This window comes from Bicyclus anynana, chromosome 25 (assembly GCF_947172395.1).
Source record: "Bicyclus anynana chromosome 25, ilBicAnyn1.1, whole genome shotgun sequence".
Classification (NCBI taxonomy): domain Eukaryota; kingdom Metazoa; phylum Arthropoda; class Insecta; order Lepidoptera; family Nymphalidae; genus Bicyclus; species Bicyclus anynana.
This window is the reverse complement of record NC_069107.1, coordinates 4,888,414-4,907,300: the sequence shown is the minus strand read 5'-3', so window position 1 is coordinate 4,907,300 and position 18,887 is coordinate 4,888,414. Positions and strand designations below refer to the sequence as shown.

Below are 18,887 nucleotides of genomic sequence, written 5' to 3'. Positions count from 1 at the left end.
AACGAAATTGCAAAAATGCAGTAAGTAAGTACCTACTTTATGTACCGTAGGAACTATAAGTAGTTGAAATATATTTCCAAAATAACTATCAGGGGGTGATTAGTGATCGATACTGATGCAAGAAATACAATCTGTAATTTTTTTGTGTCTGTCTGTATGTTCTTTATAGAAACAAAAACTACTCGACGAATTTTAACGAAACTTGGTACAATTATCCTGGGCAGGTTATAGTATACTTTTCATCACGCTACGATCAATAGGAGCAGAGCAGTGAAGGGAAATGTTGGGAAAACGGGAGAAGTTACTCCATTTTTACAGCGATACTACTGTAAGGGATGGATTAAAGAGGTCTAAGGGCGTCCGCTAGTATGAGAGAGACGAATATCTTAGCATTCCATGGATTCACCGTGCAGGTGCCGGGTCCATCGCGTGGTAGAGAGAAAAAACACCAAGCAAATTCCAGGACTACTGGATATAGGGTTAAGGAATTCCTTGACGATCGATCAACACTCCTCTTCTCTGCTCGTGTTGTTCTCCCTACCTATCCAAATTTGGTGAGATCCTATTAGAGCAGCTTTGGACACTCGTTCTAATATAGAACTAGCTGCACTTCTAGAGAGGTCAAGGTCTTTAAGCAAGTTATAGAGAGACTTTGCTGGTAATCCTCTCGCACCTACTTCAGAAAGACGTACAGACTAACTACATAGCCATTTTTAGTTAATAAATAAATACAATTTAACCCCAAGCTGTGGTTTCGGTACAACCATTCAAAGTAGGCCAACAAAGCCACGCGCAAAGGTAATTTTCTTCGATCTAATAGGCGATAGGCAATTAAAAAGTTGCAAAGAAAACACTGGCTCGCCTCAACCGCTTGACGGCTGATCGCGTTTATGGTAATAATTGCTCAGAGCTACACAGTACACAGCTTTGCTGTGCTTATGCCTGCAACGGATCTAGATATTGTGTGTTCCATGTTACAAGCGAATATCTATACTAATATTATAAAACTGAAGAGTTTGTTTGTATGCTTGCGCGCGCTAATCTCAGGAACTACTGGTCCGATTTGAAAAATTATTTCAGTGATAGCCCATTTATCGAGGAATAAGGCTATACGGCATTATCCCCGTATTCCTACGGGAATGAGAATGGGAACGTTAGTTATATAATAGTCTGTATTTTTTCATATATTCACACCTATTTTGCTATAAAGAAGACAGACCACTTTGAGCCCAGCAATTTACAGAAAAAGAAAATGACAAAAAATCCTTTTTTTTACTTAAGTATAAAAATTGAAAATCACCAAAAATATTTATTAATATTTTTGATTAATTAATCACCACGTGTCTCAAACGGTGAAGGAAAAACGTCGTGAGGAAACCTGTATACCTGAGAATTTTCTTAATTCTCTACGTGTGTGTGTAAGTCTGCCAATCCGCATTGGGTCAGCGTGGTGTAGTATTGGCCTAATCCCTCTCATTCTGAGAGAAGACTCGTGGTCAGCAGTGAGCCGATTATGGGTTGATAATGGTACTGGGGCCGAACTCATCACCGAGGGTGGTGGTCAGAGATAAACTTTTTTAGCAGAAACTTCAAAAGTGGATGTGAAGTGGGGGAAGGGGGTTTGGCCGAGCGCAGAAGCATCGCCTGATGAGACCCGAAAGCTGAAAGAAAGATAGAGGACGGAAGGACTCTCTAACGGCGTCTCCTATGACTCGGATCTCGGGAGGGAGTAACCGTGACCTGAACGGGAGGGAGTAACTGTGACCTGAGAAGCCGACCGTACGACGAGCGCCTTATATCACAAGTCGTTCCCGCCAACCGATCGCTATCCCTCTCTAACTCCCTACTCTTTACGGAAACAAGCCAACACGAGATCGAGCGACGTCACATCCGTTTCAGACTACTATATCCTAAAGCTTGGTGTTAAACTGTATCATATGACTGTGCTTAGTTTTAAATAAGTTTGTAAACAAAAAAATAAACCTTAGCTGAGTTTGTTACGGGCTCTTCTCAGACCAAGGCGCGTTTGGAACCCTCGTAACTTTAATTTTAAGTTTTCGACTATCATTACCACTATTAGATTAAATTAAATTATGACATAATCTTGACCTTTCAAAAGTGCTAAGCCTAATTGAAATAAATGAATTTTTATTTTTTTTTTACACTTTTTTATAAAAAATAAATAGGACATGGTCTCTGTCAATCCATACAAGATTGAGGCTTACAATGTAGATAGCATTTTGATTACATACTGTAAAATGAATAATAAAACATTCGGAAAATTAATAAAAAAAAAATACTGTTTACATTAAGTACGATACTTTTACGATTTACATAAAACAGCTGCGACGAATAAGTAATATAATGTATTATTCATTAAGTCCGGAGAAGAGTTTATTCAACCACACCTTGTAAACAGTTTGTTAAACTCAGCTGTATGCAATTTCGTTGGATAACTTAATTTATTTATCAGTACACACTTTGCAAGTCAAATCAAAATCTTCTTTTCTTTCACTTTCAAGTCTTCTTTATATGTCTTCTAAAGTTTCTAATAAGACATTTTTTTAACAATGTTCTTATATGCGGCTTATACAGTCATTGGCGTGACACAAAATAGAAAATTCCTGCTTAAAACGCAAAAGCGTAAAAACTATTTTTTTTTTCTGAACCTGATTGTGTAAGTGTCATAGGCTCCATATGGGACCTCAGCGGCGTCACCGGGGAGCCGGGGGGTTCGGGCGAGCGCAGAAGCATCGCCTGATGGGGCCCGAAGGCAGAAACAGAGTAAATGGGCGGAACGACTATCTAAGGGCTCTAGGGGCTCTCTGAAACTCGGACCTCGGACACCCTTCGAGAAGGGTGTTTTGGCCTGAGTGTATCAGTCCGCGCGCCCCCGAGATCGTGAGCTAAAAAGCCCACGTCTGGGTGACGCCAGATATCGGGAACCTCGTCCTCGCCGGCGAAGACGCTGTGTAGCTTGTGTTTGTGTTGCCTGGGAAGCATTGTCGTTCGTTATGTCATCGTCGGGATCGTAAAGGACGTTTTTTTGGGCGTCTAGATCTACAATCAGCGTTGGTCTCGGGGATGTATCTAAACTAAATAGGTACCAGGTTAACAGAGAAATTTGTCAGCCACTGACGATCAAGTAAGCTCACATGTCTGCAGCGCTAACGGCTTGACGTCCGATAAAACATGATGTCATGCACATCGCGACCAACATACGCATTTTTTTTGCTGTTATTGATATCGGCTTAATTTACACGAGACCTATATATAGATCATAAATTTCAATTCACTTGTTCATATATAACTTAAAATTTTAAATAAACTTTGAAACGGGGGATTATTTTTATATACATCAGAAGAACAACAACACATATGTGTTAATTCGACAGGTTTAAAAAAATAAAACAAAACAACGACTCAAATCTCAATATGTCGATAAGTCCGCCAATCGAACATTGTTTTAAAGATTTTTTTTTTTAAATTTTGGCGTACAATAAAGTATATTTCATTGATTTCATTCATTCATTCATTATGCATACCGTCTTGTCTAAAGCACCGAGTTTATAGCAGGTTTATGTTAATCAACATTTTTCGATCGCCCGTCCTTGTACCACACGTCTTTGCATAAATTACGTAACCAAGGTCAACCTTCCGCCATACATTAGTTAACCGGTGCATGTGTTTTGTTAGAATAGGAAATTACAGCTATTTCAGTACACTGGCTAAGGCCAAAGTTTAACACGATAGCCATTGGTCGAAAGAAAGTCTGGCATTCGTGACATTTAGTTATACGGATAAGCGGTCGGCTGCTTTTACATAATGTCAAAGAACTGAAACACATTTGTCTTTAGATATACGGTCTATAGCCTATACATATATAGGACTCATAAGAATGAGAAGGCTCAGAGACACTCAGCGGGCGATGGAGCGAGCTATGTTTGGGGTGGCCATGCGTGTTCGTATCGAAATTCAGAAATGAGGAGATCCGTAGAAGAATCAAGATCATAGACATGGCTCAGAGTAGGCTGAAGTGGCAGTGGGTTGGACGATGGGGTCTTAACGAGCTGGCATGACGACCCCGCATCGGAAGACACTAGGAGAGCCGCTGGATGCACGAGGCTCAAGGTCTAATGTTTGTAAATTCTTGCGACAGGCCTCTGTCAAGTATTTGACATCCATCGCCTGATGATATCTTTAAAAGAGATTAGCCTTTGGCCTTGCCAAATTGTTAATGTCTTAAGACTAATCTAGTCTTTGGCCTTGCCAAATATTTGCTAACAATGACTGGCATGACTAAAATGCTATAGCAATCCACCGTTGAAGAATTACTGGTGGCCAATAATACCAAACAATGACTACTACACGAAGAATCGCTTAATGAAAAATAAAGAAAGAAAATTGTATTTATTGGATACACACACAATACACACAAGACACGATAAAAACAATTAAAATAAAGGAAACTAAAACTTCAAGATATTAAATAAACCAAAAGATGCTATGTGTGGTACCAAAATGGTCACCACTCAGCATGTGCTACGCTATAGTATGCGCATTATCATCTGAGTCGTCCGGTCATAAAAGTCAAAAAAGATAGGAATGTGCAGCGCGCCTACCTGCGCACCCTAATTATCGATAAACGGCTACCTGCGCACGTGCTAATGATGAGTCAATAATGATTTGGACGATTCTGATTGGTCGGTTTCTAATGTAATTGCATTGCGTATTTTTTTTGCTATAAATGTGTTTACTGCAATTAAATAAATACATTCATGTGTTACTCGTTGCGCACTATGGATACTAATATATAATAAATTTGGCAGAAGACGAAGATTCTGATGATGAAGACTCAGATGAAGATTAATTTTATTTAGTTAATAATTATATAATATGAAATATGTATTATATTAAATCAAATATTGTTAATTTTTTTAATTTTGTGAACAAGATACGATAATAAACTTTACTTATCGATAATATGTCTTTCATTGTTACACCCTTCACTAGACGGCTCCATAAGACCCATAAGTGCAAGCGAGATAGATATAGAGAAATGATTTATGGCCCTAAGACTCAGTTGTTAATGCTATTAGTATAGTGATGGATCCACCAGCGCAGCGCTGGTCTGTGGAGCCATGTCGTGACAATGGAAACAACAAGGAGAAATTACGTAATGGAGAGGCTTTTTTCTTTAAAACATCTCCCACTACCAAAAAATCAGTTACCAATCGAGCGACTGATCACTGACAGAAAGATTTAATAAGAAATTACAGCTATTTTAGTGTTAAAATTAGCTGCCTAAGGTCAAAGTTAAACACGATAGCCCTTGGCTGAAAGAAAGTCTAGCATTCGTGACATTTGGTTATACGGATAAACGGTCGGCTGCTTTTACATAACATCAAAGAAATTAATACACCTTTCAGCTATCTCGTCTACAAAGACCGCAGCAAAGTAATTATGTACCTATAGTTTAGCAACTTTGTTCGTAACACTCCCGATTGTCTGAAACCCACGACGGATTCACCCTTCACCTTCTCCGCACGCACGATTTCACACCCGCGCAGTCTTTCCCCCCGTCGCCCGCATATCATGGGAGTGTCATCAACTAACTTGCCAGACTATATCTCTGTGTACGATTCAGGGGCAATGATCTTTAACCGACTTCCAAAAAGGAGGAGGTTCTACGTTCGGCTGATGTATGTTTTTTTTTGCGATCATCTAACATAGTTATTTCATCTAAATGACATTATTAACGACATGGGGGATGAACAATTGAATAGTTTCAAATATACCCGAGTGGGGTATCAAATAAAAGAGCATGATATGATGGAACATGCATTAAATATTGCAATTTACATAAAAATCGGTCAAATTATTGCAGCTATTATGGTTACGACAGACCAAAACATTTGAAAATCTATGGGTATTTATAATAAGGTGTCTCAAACGGTGAAGGGAAAACATCGTGAGGAAACCTGCATGCCAGAGAATTTTCTTCATTCTCTGCATGTGTGAAGTCTGCCAATCCGCATTGGGCCAGCGTGGTGGAATATTGGCCTAACCCCTCTCATTCTGAGGAGACTCGAGCTCAGCAGTGAGCCGAATATGGGTTGATAATGATGATGACTCATAATAAATCTGTAAAAAGGTCAATTCTGTCCATGAAATATATTTCCAAAATAACTTTCAGGGGGTGATGAGGAGTGATCGATACTGATGCCAAAAATGCAAACAGTAAAATTTTTGTCTGTCTGTCTGCCTATATGTTCGTTATAGAAACAAAAAGTCCCCGACGGATTTTAACTTGGTACAGTTATTCTTCATACTCCTGGGCAGGTTATTGTATACTTTTCATCACGCTACGATCAATAGGAGCAGAGCAGTGAAGGGAAATGTTGGGAAAACGGGAGAAGTTACTACATTTTTACAGCGATACTACTGTAAGGGCTGGATTTAAGAGGTCTAAGGCGGGCGGGCTAGTTTAAAATGTGACTTTTAAATGTATGTATTATGCTTAGTTTAAACTGTTCCATTAAATCATCTGTCGGCAGAACTGAGAACTGTGCAGTTTTAACTGTTTTATATTGAAACTAGCGGACGCCCGCGACTTCGTCCACGTGGAACTCAGTTTTTCACAAATCCCGTGGGAACCATGGATTTTTCCAGGATGAAAGTAGCCTAAGCGTTAATCCAGAGTAAAATCCATTTCCATTCCAAATTTCAGCCAAAGCGCTTCGGTAGCCGCAGCGTAAAAGAGGAACAAACATACTTACACACCTTCACCTTTATAATATTAGTGTGCTAATTTTGATTGAAATTTCGATTAAATAAAACTATACTTACAGTTAACCAGCGCAGTTTAAACTGAAGGTCTGTATGTAGCCCGTTTAAAAATGAACGAACAATTGAAGTTTGACACCTGGCTATTGGATTTGAATCGGGACAGGCGTGTATAGACGGCATAAAGAGCTCAGACTCCCAATTTGTATTAAAGTAAAAGCGTAAGTAAGTACTTTGAGTAAGGCCACCAATTATAATATTTTGTTGAATAACTTTAGGCCTCGGCCTCGTGCTAACCCCTATATAACTATAAATGGAAATGGAAAGAATGGCATTTCGTAGGCAGCGTGTTTGCGTAGGATTGTAACGTTTTAAGTGAAATATAGAACCGTAATGGCTTGGTGGACAGCGTGGGATTCAACTACTAAGTTTTAGTTGGTGTAGTTAGTTCGATTTTTATAGTCTAGTCTAGATTTTTTTTTACGGCCTCCGGGACGTAGTGGTATGCGCGCTGGATACCAGACGGGGGTCCTGGGTTCGATACACGGCTGTGTCGACTGAGGTTTTCTTAATTGGTCCAGATCTGGCTGGTGGGAGGCTACGGCCGTGGCTAGTTACCACCCTGCAAAGACGTATCGCCAAGCGATTCAGCGTTCCGGTTCGATGTCGTGTAGAATTTTCATCCTCCTCCTAACAAGTTAGCCTGCTTTCATCTTAGATTGCATCATCACTTACCAACAGGTGAGATTCAAGGGCTAACTTGTAAAGAACCTAATTCACTAACTTTGACGTATGTTAGCTACCTAATATAATTAACATCAATGCGGTTGTTATTGATTATAGCAACCGCATTTTTGTTATCAAAAATCACAATGTCAACAGCTGGGCAATGTAATCTACCTACTCTTATGATATACACGAAATTTTTCAACTTTTTTTTTACTTATAATCTCAATTAACATCAGTTGGCATTAAATATAATAGTGAATACGAAATTACGTGACTTAAGAATTACTAACAAAGGCTAGGACGACATCAAACGAGTCGCTGAGATTCGCTGGATGCAGGTGGCTCAGGATCATGATGTTTGAAAGTCCCTACAAAAGGCCTACGTCCTGCAGTGGACGTCCATCGGCTGATATGATGATGTTGATGCTGGAAGATTGTGGTATTGTAGGGAGTAATCTCTGGGTCTACTGAACCGATTGTGAAAATTCTTTCACCACTCGAAAGCCACGTCGTTCGGGAGTGTTATAGGCTATTTTATCCCGGTATTCTCACTGGTACGGGTACTACGCGGGTGAAACCGCGGGGCGTCGGCTAGTAATTGATATAGAGATCAACAAAAAAGGAGTGAAATAAAACCTACACAATAGATTATCTATCATCTACTCGTATTCTCGTCGGTCCATTAATCGCCTACACAACGATTGTTAACTTGTGATCTTGTAATGGCAAATTCAATTAAATGTTTAAGGACTACAGGTTTGTTTATATCTACAGACACAGTGCGTCACAGACAAGTAGCGTGGCAGACATCCACAGACATCGTCTATTCATTCACACTGCCCAGAAGGTAGCTACAATGATTGTTAACTTGTGATCTCGTAATGGCAAATTCAATTAAATGTTTAAGGACTAAAGGTTCGTTTATATCTACAGACACGATACGTCACAGACAAGTAGTGTGGCAGACATCCACAGACATCGTCTATTCATTCACACTGCCCAGAAGGTAGCTACAATGATTGTTAACTTGTGATCTCGTAATGGCAAATTCAATTAAATGTTTAAGGACTAAAGGTACGTTTATATCTACAGACACAGTGCGTCACAGACAAGTAGCGTGGCAGACACCCACAGACACAGTCTATTCACACTGCCCAGCAAGTAGCTACAATGATTGTTAACTTGTGATCTCGTAAATTCAATTAAATGTTTAAGGACTAAAGGTACGTTTATATCTACAGACACGGTACGTCACAGACAAGCAGCGTGGCAGACACCCACAGACACAGTCTATTCACACTGCCCAGCAGGTAGCTATAATAATTGTAAACTTGTTATCAGCGTAAATTTAATTAAATGTTTAAGGACTAAAGGTTCGTTTATATCTACAGACACGGTACGTCACAGACAAGCAGCGTGGCAGACACCCACAGACACAGTCTATTCACACTGCCCAGCAGGTAGCTATAATAATTGTAAACTTGTTATCAGCGTAAATTTAATTAAATGTTTAAGGACTAAAGGTTCGTTTATATCTACAGACACGGTACGTCACAGACAAGCAGCGTGGCAGACACCCACAGACACAGTCTATTCACACTGCCCAGCAGGTAGCTATAATAATTCCGGTACGATGCCGTGTAGAAACCGAAAGGGGTGTTTTCATCCTCCTCCTAACAAGTTAGCCCGGTTCCATCTTAGACTGCATCATCACTTACCATCAGGTGAGATTGTAGTCAAGGGCTAACTTGTAAAGAATAAAAAAAAAAAAAAAAATTGTAAACTTGTTATCAGCGTAAAGGCTTATTATATCTACTGTGGTAATGGCAAATACAATTAAATGTTTAAGGTCTAATACCTACATTGTTAATCCTATAGGAAGTCTCTATATCCTATAGGAAGTCTTCGCGCGTATCCTGTATGTATGTATGTATGTAGTATTATTTATTACCTCATATCTTCCAAACCGCTGAACGGATTTGCGTAATTAAGATATCGTTAGATTTGTCTTAATAACCCAAGTGTTCTTAGGTAGGTGAAGTTAAAAAAACCAACACAACGACTGTAATAAAAAACCAGCCCGTAGGCTATGTTTTATCTCCGTATTCTCACGGGAAGGAGAATAACGCGAGTGAAGCCGCGGTGCGTCATATAGTCGTGTATAACTCACGAGACTCAAATCAAATTCATAACACTCACTCTTCTAAGGAGTATGGTGTTTTACATACGAAGTCGTCGGCGTCCACAAGTAATTCGATATACCCACATATTGGTATCGATCGATCTCCAAAGTCCATCTTCGGCGAATCGGTTTCGATCGTTTAAACTTTAAACTAATGGTCACTCGTTCCTATAGATAACAATCGTTACCAATTTGATCGAACTATGATATAGTATAGTCAATCTATTCCAAGAAGTCCGTGAATGTAATGTTAACATGACAGACCTATCGTGTTTGTGTGTGTAGAAACTAAAAGAAGTGTTGTGTGTGTGTGTGAGAAAAAAAATATATTTCAAGTAGGCTTATTTTTTACAAACACTAATTGAAACGTCAAGTTTAACTATTGGTAATGACTCTACCATCAGTTCCGAAGTTGACTAAACACAGGAAATGTAATAAACTATTGAACCGTGGATAAATTTTTTTTACAACATAAAATGTGCTAGTTTTTTTCTTGTCAAGTTAGCGCTTGACTGCATTTCCACTTTGTAATTTCTTTTTGTCAAATTGCAGTGATACGAATAGTCTTTGTAGCCAGAATTAGCCTTATAAAACTCTTCATCTCTATACTAGTAGTCGCTCCGCCGTTTCACCCGTGTAGTTCCCATTCTCGTGAGAATATGGGGATAAAATATAGCTTATGACACTCACAAATAACCTTTCTATTGGTAAAAAAGAATTTTCAAAATCGGTTCAGTAGATTCAGAAATCTACTGAACCGATCTACGACCTAACAAACTTTACCTGTGTATAATATTAGTTTAGATTTAACGTTTATAATTCTCCATTATTTTGGAAACTTACGACTGTCTTAAAAGAGAAACTTTCGATGGTACAATTCAAAAGTTTTCAACTTCTAAACCGTGGACTTGGGGTAAATTATTTTGTATCACAGGGAAGGTATTAGTTTGTTAAGGGGCAGTTCTACCGTATGCTTGAAAAATTTCAAAAATAAATTTTATTTTACAATTTTTAATAACAGAGTGCCTAGTCAGAGTTTTCAATGTTTTCCTATTGTACAGTTGTGCAGTAAAGCCACTAGATGGCGCTGTTAAAATTCCTTAGAAATTCGCATTTACGTTTACGCGATCGTCACAGTTTGAAAACATTGAAAACTCCCACTAGACACTCAAGTAAAATCTATACTAATACAATAATGTTATAAAACTGAATACTTTGTTTAATTGTTTAGTTGAACGCCCTAGTCATAGAAACTACTAATTTGAATTGATAAATTATTTTAGTCCATTTGTCGAGGAAGACTAGGCTATAACATCACGCTAAGGTCAATAAAACTCTCTACTCTACATACTAGCCCATGATAGGAGTCTGGCATCATAGAGGAATTAACAATGGAGATGCATCGCACCCAAATGAATTTGCATGTGTCGGTTTTTGGGGAGGGCGAGGTAAACTTACACATCGAAAATATTTAACACCATTAAATATTAAATATAATTTGTGTCCGTACACTGCACACAACTATAAATATGATTCGCAATACACACATGTGTAATTTTTACGCAGACTAACAAACACATTGTTAGGTACACAGAAAATTCGATTACTTGTTCGATGTTTTGCTGTTCCGGCTGAAGAATCGATTTTTTTAGACATTGTTTTTATATAAATTCGATATAACTAAGTTAGAAATAATCACAACGTAAAATCGTAAACATAACTTGATTTTTTCAAGTAAACTAAAAGTTTTTGGTACTTTTTTATGCTATTCAACAACACAAACGGTATTTTTAGAAAGCTGTTTACACAACGAAAACGATTACAACAATGAAACAATGATTCTACATAAACAGTTTTTATAAACGCATTATATCGTTGATCTTATAATTTGACAGAAGGTAACGTCTAGCGAGGCAGGTCCTCCTATATAATTTGTCTGAGTGCGGGCTCTTAGATCTTAAGAAATGCCCAATTTTAGATCCTATCGAATGTAAAGATATTGTAATAATTAAAATAATATTCTTTACAAAATGTATGACAATAATAGTAGATCCGCCTCTTAACTAATGGCATAACTTTGAACTCAGTACCCCAGGGGGTAAGGCACGCCTTTGAAGGTGTAACTCGAACAATAACTACTTTTGAACACGCATATTTCACTTTCAATATTAAATAGTCACCTATATATTTTTAAATTGGAAAGTAGTTGCATGCTGATATAGCAAAGTAATCTTTAAATGGAGGCTATTAGACTTAAAAATACTATTAAAAATTCTACGAGGTCTGCCGCTTCGAGGTGAAACGACTTCCAGCTTCCGATTTCCAAAAAGTCTTTAAATAGACCACATCCATACACTACGACATTTTATACATAAAACCAAAAAGTATAACCAGCCACTTTGCTGAGCGTTTGTGGACTATTAGAAAGCTTTAGATACGGTACAACATGGGCTGTGCTAAGATCACTACAGAGATGCCGAATCGATTACAGATAGATTCAAGTGCTGAAGTGTTTGAACAAATATGCCACAATGTCAGTCTGTAGGGGTTCAGAATTTGTTTACGTGGCTAATTTGCAGCTAGGAGTGCCACAGGGAGATATTGTCTGTTCGCAACTATTTTTACGAAACTGCCATGTGTCATCTGAGCCTGCTCTAATTCTCCCCCTAAAACCACTAAAATTACTATTTACCGATTTTAAAAATCATCGTGCTATGCATTATTGTACCTACGTGAATATATGTATAATAAAAGTATTTTTAATAAACATTTCCGATAGTGTCATAGACATATTTTATCCTCGTATACACGCGGGGCTAGTCACACTAATATTGTAAAGGCGAAAGTCTGTGTGTTTGTTTCTCCTCTGTGCTGCGACTACTGAATCGATTTGGCTGAAATTTGGTATGGAAGTAGATTTCTCTCTGGATTAACACATAGGTTACTTTCATCCCGGAAAAATCCACAAAAACTGAATTCCACGCGGACGAAGTCCCAGGCGTCCCGCTAGTGTGTATTACAATCATTGCATTCGGGCCCAATATATGACTTTACTACTGTAAAATAACGAAAGTTCACTAACACGAAACATCATATTTTTTGCGTTTGAGTGCTGCAAGTTATTACTATAGCTCGGGAAACGTTTGAGATAGCTTAATGAGAATTTGCGAGTAGAAAGTCTGTTCACAAAGAACTAATTTATTTGGCTAAGTGAAACTTTTTAATAAAAAGAAAGCAATATAACTAGATAGATAGGTTTAGTTCATAACATAAGTAATAATACTTTTTTAATTAAGTGGGTACACTGCGATCTCACGTTCGTCGTTATCTACCCATATTTGGCTCACTGCTGAGCTCGAGTCTCCTCTCAGAATGTGAGGGGTTAGGCCAATAGTCCACCACGCTGGCCCAATGCGGATTGGCAGACTTCACACACGCAGAGAATTAAGACAATTCTCTGGTATGTAGGTTTCCTCACGATGTTTTCCTTCACCGTTTGAGACACGTGATATTTAATTTCTTAAAATGCACACAACTTAAAAGTAGGAGGTGCATGCCCCGGACCGGATTCGATCCCACGCCCTCCGGAATCAGAGGCAGAGGTCATATCCACTGGGCTATCACGGCTTTTGATGGTTAATGATAATATAATGTGCTCCCGACCGAATTGTTTTTTCTTTCCGCCACAGCAGCCTATCTCATTTTTGAGATTAACCATGTACGCAGGAGATTTTATAGTGCACAAGTGTGTGCGCAATCACAGGTGCACTCTCTATTTCCTCGCTCTCAAAGTCCGATTGGATGGCAGACCGACACGACCGGTGAGAGATCAGGCGATAGACGTACACTGCTGGACCTCCAAGCACAACGGTCTCGAGCCGCTAGCATCCAGCGGCTTTCTGCAACCCGCTTAATATCCTCGGTCCACCTAGTGGCGGATCGACCAACACTGCGCTTTCCGGTATGGAGTCGCCATTCCAGCACCTTGGGACACCAACGTCCAGCTCTTCGAACTATGTGGCCTGCCCATTGCCACTTCAGCTTTGCGACTCGGTGACCTATGTCAGTGAATTTGGTTCGTCTGCGGATCTCCTCATTCCTGATTCACCTGATTTACGTGCTAACACCGCCGATTTCCCAACTCCAGGCTATTATATTTATAACTGACTATTCAGTCAGTTGATGGGAATGTCAACAATAATTTTAACAAATAAATAATAGTAACAAAATCCGCTAGTCTACATCGAGTCTGATATGCTCTGGCCCTAAACTATTCAAGTTGTAGGTATGTAAGTATGTACTACGTATTCTGTATTTTTTTTTTATTTTTTACAAGTTATCCCTTGACTACAATCTCACCTGATGGTAAGTGATGATGCAGTGTAAGATGGAAGCGGGCTGACTTGTTAGGAGGAGGATGAAAATCCACACCCCTTTCGGTTTCTACACGATATCATACCGGAACGCTAGATCGCTTGGCGGTACGTCTTTGTCGGTAGGGTGGTAACTAGTCACGGCCAAAGCCTCCCACAAGCCAGACCTGGAGTAATTCAGAAAACCCAGGACCTCCGTCTTGTAAATCCACCGCGCACATCACTGCGCCATGGAGGCCGTCAAATACTAATACGTACTATAAATAGTCGTAAGTAGGTATAGTCAATTACCTATGTTAATGTCCAAAGTCATTAATCATTTGAAATGGACAAGCAAATGTAAGCCAACACCGCGGACAATTTCATCGTGGACCAACTAAGAGCAACGTGTGATTCTGTGAAGGTCGCCCACATCAAAGAGTTTAACTGCGAGATCCTTGGGCTGTGTTCACACCTTACATCATTAACAACCCATATTCGGCTCACTGTTGAGCACAAGTCTCTAATCAGAATGAGAGTTTAGGCCATAGTCCACCACGCTGGCCCAATGCGGATTGGCAGACTCGTAGAGGATTAAGAAAATTCTCAGGTAAGTATGCAGGTTTCCTCACGATGTTTTTCTTTCACCGATTGAGACACGTGATATTTAGTTTCTTAAAAGTTATGGATGGACCTGCCAATGCATAAGTTTAAGCAATGTGACCATTGGATCAGCTTCTACCTTCACACAGAAAATAAGACTAAAAGGTATTGGAATGACGTTCATCATCATTATCAGCCGATGGACGGCCACTGCTGGACATAGGTCTCTTGCATGGACTTCCAAACAAAACGTTCTCAAACCCCCAGCATCCTGCGGCTCCCTGCAACCCGCTTGAATGACTTCGATCCATCTAGTGGGGGGTCGACCAACACTGCGCTTTCCGGTGCGGGGTCGCCATTCCAGCACCTTGGACCCCAACGTCCATCGGCTCTTCGAACTATGTGGCCTGCCCATTGCCACTTCAGCTTCGCGAATCGCTGAGCCATATCAGTGACTTTAGTTTGTCTGCGGATCTCCTCATTTCTGATTCGATCACGCAGAAAAACCCCAAGCATAGCTCGCTCCATCGCCCGCTGAGTGACTTTGAGCGTTTTAATAAGGCCCATAGTTAGCGACCAAGTCTCGGATCCGTAGGTCATCACTGGCAACACGCACTGTTCGAAGACTTTCGTCTTCAGGCACTGAGGAATTTCATATAATGACGTTAGCCGGTTCTTCTCAGCGGAACCTGTCTTCCGAACCGGTGGTAGTCTTTATAAATAGTTAACCTTGACTTAACTAATTTCAAAAGTACTTGTAAACTAAGCCTACTAATAAAATTTCACTTTAATACCAGAACAATACATAGTACTAACGACTACTACATATATTACGTTTAAGGAACGTTACGTTTTACGTTAAAGCTTACGTTTTAGAACTTTTAAAGGGGAACCATTCCGACATACATGATTTTTGCCTAACTTGAACTGTTTACGCAGCACACGTAATGGAAGCTCTGAAAAGGAATAATCTTTCCGTTTTTGCTTTTAAAATATCAATTCCTGTTTTTTTTTTACAAAAATGGGACAATTTTGTCCTGACAAGCAACAACGTGACAGACAGCATGAAAACGGGACTGTCCTACTTAAAGTGAGACGCATGGTCACGTTGTGAACACACCCTAAGGATGCAATGATGTAATATGCACTGTATACATTGATGTCATACAGTTTGCTGCTGTGTAAAAACTACAATTGTAATTTATTACCGTCATTCATTAATTAGATTACCTTGTATGGCACAGTCAATAATAAACAGTACTGAGATATCGCACGCATATATCTTTTTTTATTTAACCAATGCAATAGGCTAGTTGACACTTTTTTTTTAAATGTTCTTAAATACTTAGTTCAAAGCGCTGTGATAGCCCAGTGGATATGACCTTTGCCTCCGATTCCGGAGGGTGTGGGTCGAATCCGGTCCGGGGCATGCACCTCCAACTTTTCAGTTGTGTGCATTTTAAGAAATTAAATATCACGTGTCTCAATCGGTGAAGGAAAACATCGTGAGGAAACCTGCATACCAAAGAATTATCTTAATTCTCTGCGTGTGTGAAGTCTGCCAATCCGCATTGGGCCAGCGTGGTGGACTATTGGCCTAACCCCTCTCATTCTGGGAGGAGACTCGAGCTCAGCAGTGAGCCGAATATGGGTTGATGACGACGACTTAGTTCATTATCGTTCTACGAGATTGAAAAAAAAAACATCGATCAGTGTGAAGCACATGTCTTAAGGTCGCCATTGACGGTCAATTATTCTCACGTTTCTGAAAAGCAAACGGCAGTACCCACGCGGCATACTATACAAGTCATGTACACAGTGACCAACACACAATCAATTATAGTCGTGGTTGCTACAGAAACGTGAGAATAATTGACCGTTTGTGGCTAGCATTAGGTTGATGGATGGATACAGTGACACTTTGTAGGATGTGTTTCTTGCATACCCTGCAAAGTGTTGCTCTATATACCTATAGTACTAGCGGACGTCCGCGACTTTGCCCGCATGGAAAGCGACGTAAACATCCAACTTCTATTTCATTCCTTTCTAATAGTCCAAAAATCATTTTACAAAACTATAACTTAAAACATGAAAAAAACTTCAACCCCTTTCTAACCCCTGTAGAATTTTGAAAATCTTGAATTACATTATTTTTTAGTATTTTCTGGTAGTAGAATATTTACAAATGTAACTTGAAAAATGTTACATAAACTTTCAACCCCAGTATCACCCTCTTCTGATTGAATTTTTGTGATAAAAAGTATCCTTTAACGTTCTTTGTATTATGGTCTCAAAGTGTGCCAAGATTCATTTTAATTAATTCAGTAGTTTCAGCGTGATGCCCAGTCATCAAAAATACAGACAGAGAGACACTAAAATAAAAAAATATATTTTTGGCTTCAGTATAAATTATATATTGATATAAAGTCCTCCGATTTTCAAAATAGCTTCAATGTACGGAATTTGGTCTGTTACAGTTTTATTATAAATATAGATAGATATAGATTGTTATATTTTATTAGTTTTGGTTTTCTACATACCATCAGTTGGACCATCTGTTAGGTCCATTTATTATTACATATAAAAAAAAAACAGATTAATCAGCACCACAACAATGGTGCCGGAATCTATAACTTCTAGTTGTATCTACTGTTATCAGTATAATTATGGTCATATCAAAGCATGGTTAATATATTTTTTAAATAATTACCTTTAATAATTTCTGTGGAAGATATGATGACATCATTTTCGTCCATTCTCGCTTTGTAGCACAACAGGATGGATGATTTCTTTATCTTGACGGATTAGCTACACTCCCCGAACAAACAGCAGCCTAGGTTAACAGCTGTGTATGCAAGTTCATTTTTTGGACTTAGCATTTGTAGTGTACCTGAAAAGATCAAATTAAAATGTTTTACCATCTTTACATTTTACTAGAGATGAAACAGATAGCAGTTTGGCTGGATACCGGATACTGGATATTCTACCAACCTTGTTGCCAGATAGGCGGATTTACAGTTTGACCGGATACTAGATATTCGGCCATTACCATGTGGTCAGATAGCCAGATATCCAGTCGCCAAATAAAGTCAAACAATACCCAAATTTAACAAAGTAATGTTGCCAAATTCTACCTTTTCGCACCCTGTATATCTAAACACTTTTTTTCTGAAGCTGGCCTTAGTTATGAAGAGAAACGCAACCGCTTGCTACCTCTCAATGCAGAGAAATTAGTATTTATTCACCATAATTTGCTCTTATGCAGTATGAGTCGTCATCAACCCATATTCAGCTCACTGCTGAGCTAGAGTCTCCTCTCAGAATGAGAGGGGTTAGGCCAATACACTGGCCCAATGCGGATTGGCAGACTTCACACAAAAGAGAATTGAGAAAATTCTCAGGTTTCCTCACGATGTTTTTCCTTCGCCGTTTGAAACACATGATATTTAATTTCTTAAAATGCACACAACTGAAAAGTTGAAGGTGCATGCCCCGAACTGGATTCGAACCCACACCTTCCGGAATTGGAGGCAGAGGTCATATCCACTGGGCTATCACTGCTCTCTGCTTATATTTAAGCTAAGTGATATTAAGACTAACTAAAAAGTCAATCAATCAATCAATTTATTTATTTGTAAATACATGCATTATATATACAGGTGGTCGGTAGATGTAGATGGTAAATGTATCTTGCCATTTTGGCATGCAAATTATTTATTATATATTTAATTATACAAATGACAATTTCACCATTTAAAATTTACATCAAAAATCAAATAATTACTCAAAGATATGTTTCTCTTATCCAGTTTTTTTTATAGTAGCAATCCGGCCCGATAGTATTATGGCAGCTGGATTGGCCAGATGCCGGATAGTTACCGGATATCTGTTTCATCTCTACTTTTTAACTCAACTGTATATTTTCTTCACATTTGCAAACATATGCAAGCTCCTAATCCAGAGAAACCAGTTAGAAAGTGGTCCTCCAAACTTGTCTGACTGCACATTGAATAACTAATTAACTAAATTCATTACAAAATTGCACTAAACATGAATCACTATTGCCAATTTCTGCTTAAATAGATGTGTTCATCTTGCTTAGTGATTCTAATGTCCATCTTTTCTAATTAGATATTTACTAGTAAAAGCTGTAGCTTCATTCTGGGTGGGATACTTTTAATCTAATTCTAATATTATAAAAACATAAAGCTTGTGGGTTTGAGAGCAATTGTGTG

General features: G+C 38.9%; 1 protein-coding gene across 1 annotated transcript in view; it reads right to left on the bottom strand.

Moving 5' to 3' along the window:
• The window catches only part of LOC112044044 (dual specificity protein phosphatase CDC14B), a 50,143-nt gene that overhangs the window by 29,671 nt on the left and 1,585 nt on the right, over positions 1-18,887 (bottom strand). The window contains exon 2 of the mRNA XM_024079773.2: positions 17,363-17,542. Coding sequence (XP_023935541.2) covers positions 17,363-17,408 — 46 coding nt within the window. The 5' untranslated portion in view covers positions 17,409-17,542. The remainder of the gene's footprint in view (positions 1-17,362; positions 17,543-18,887) is intronic.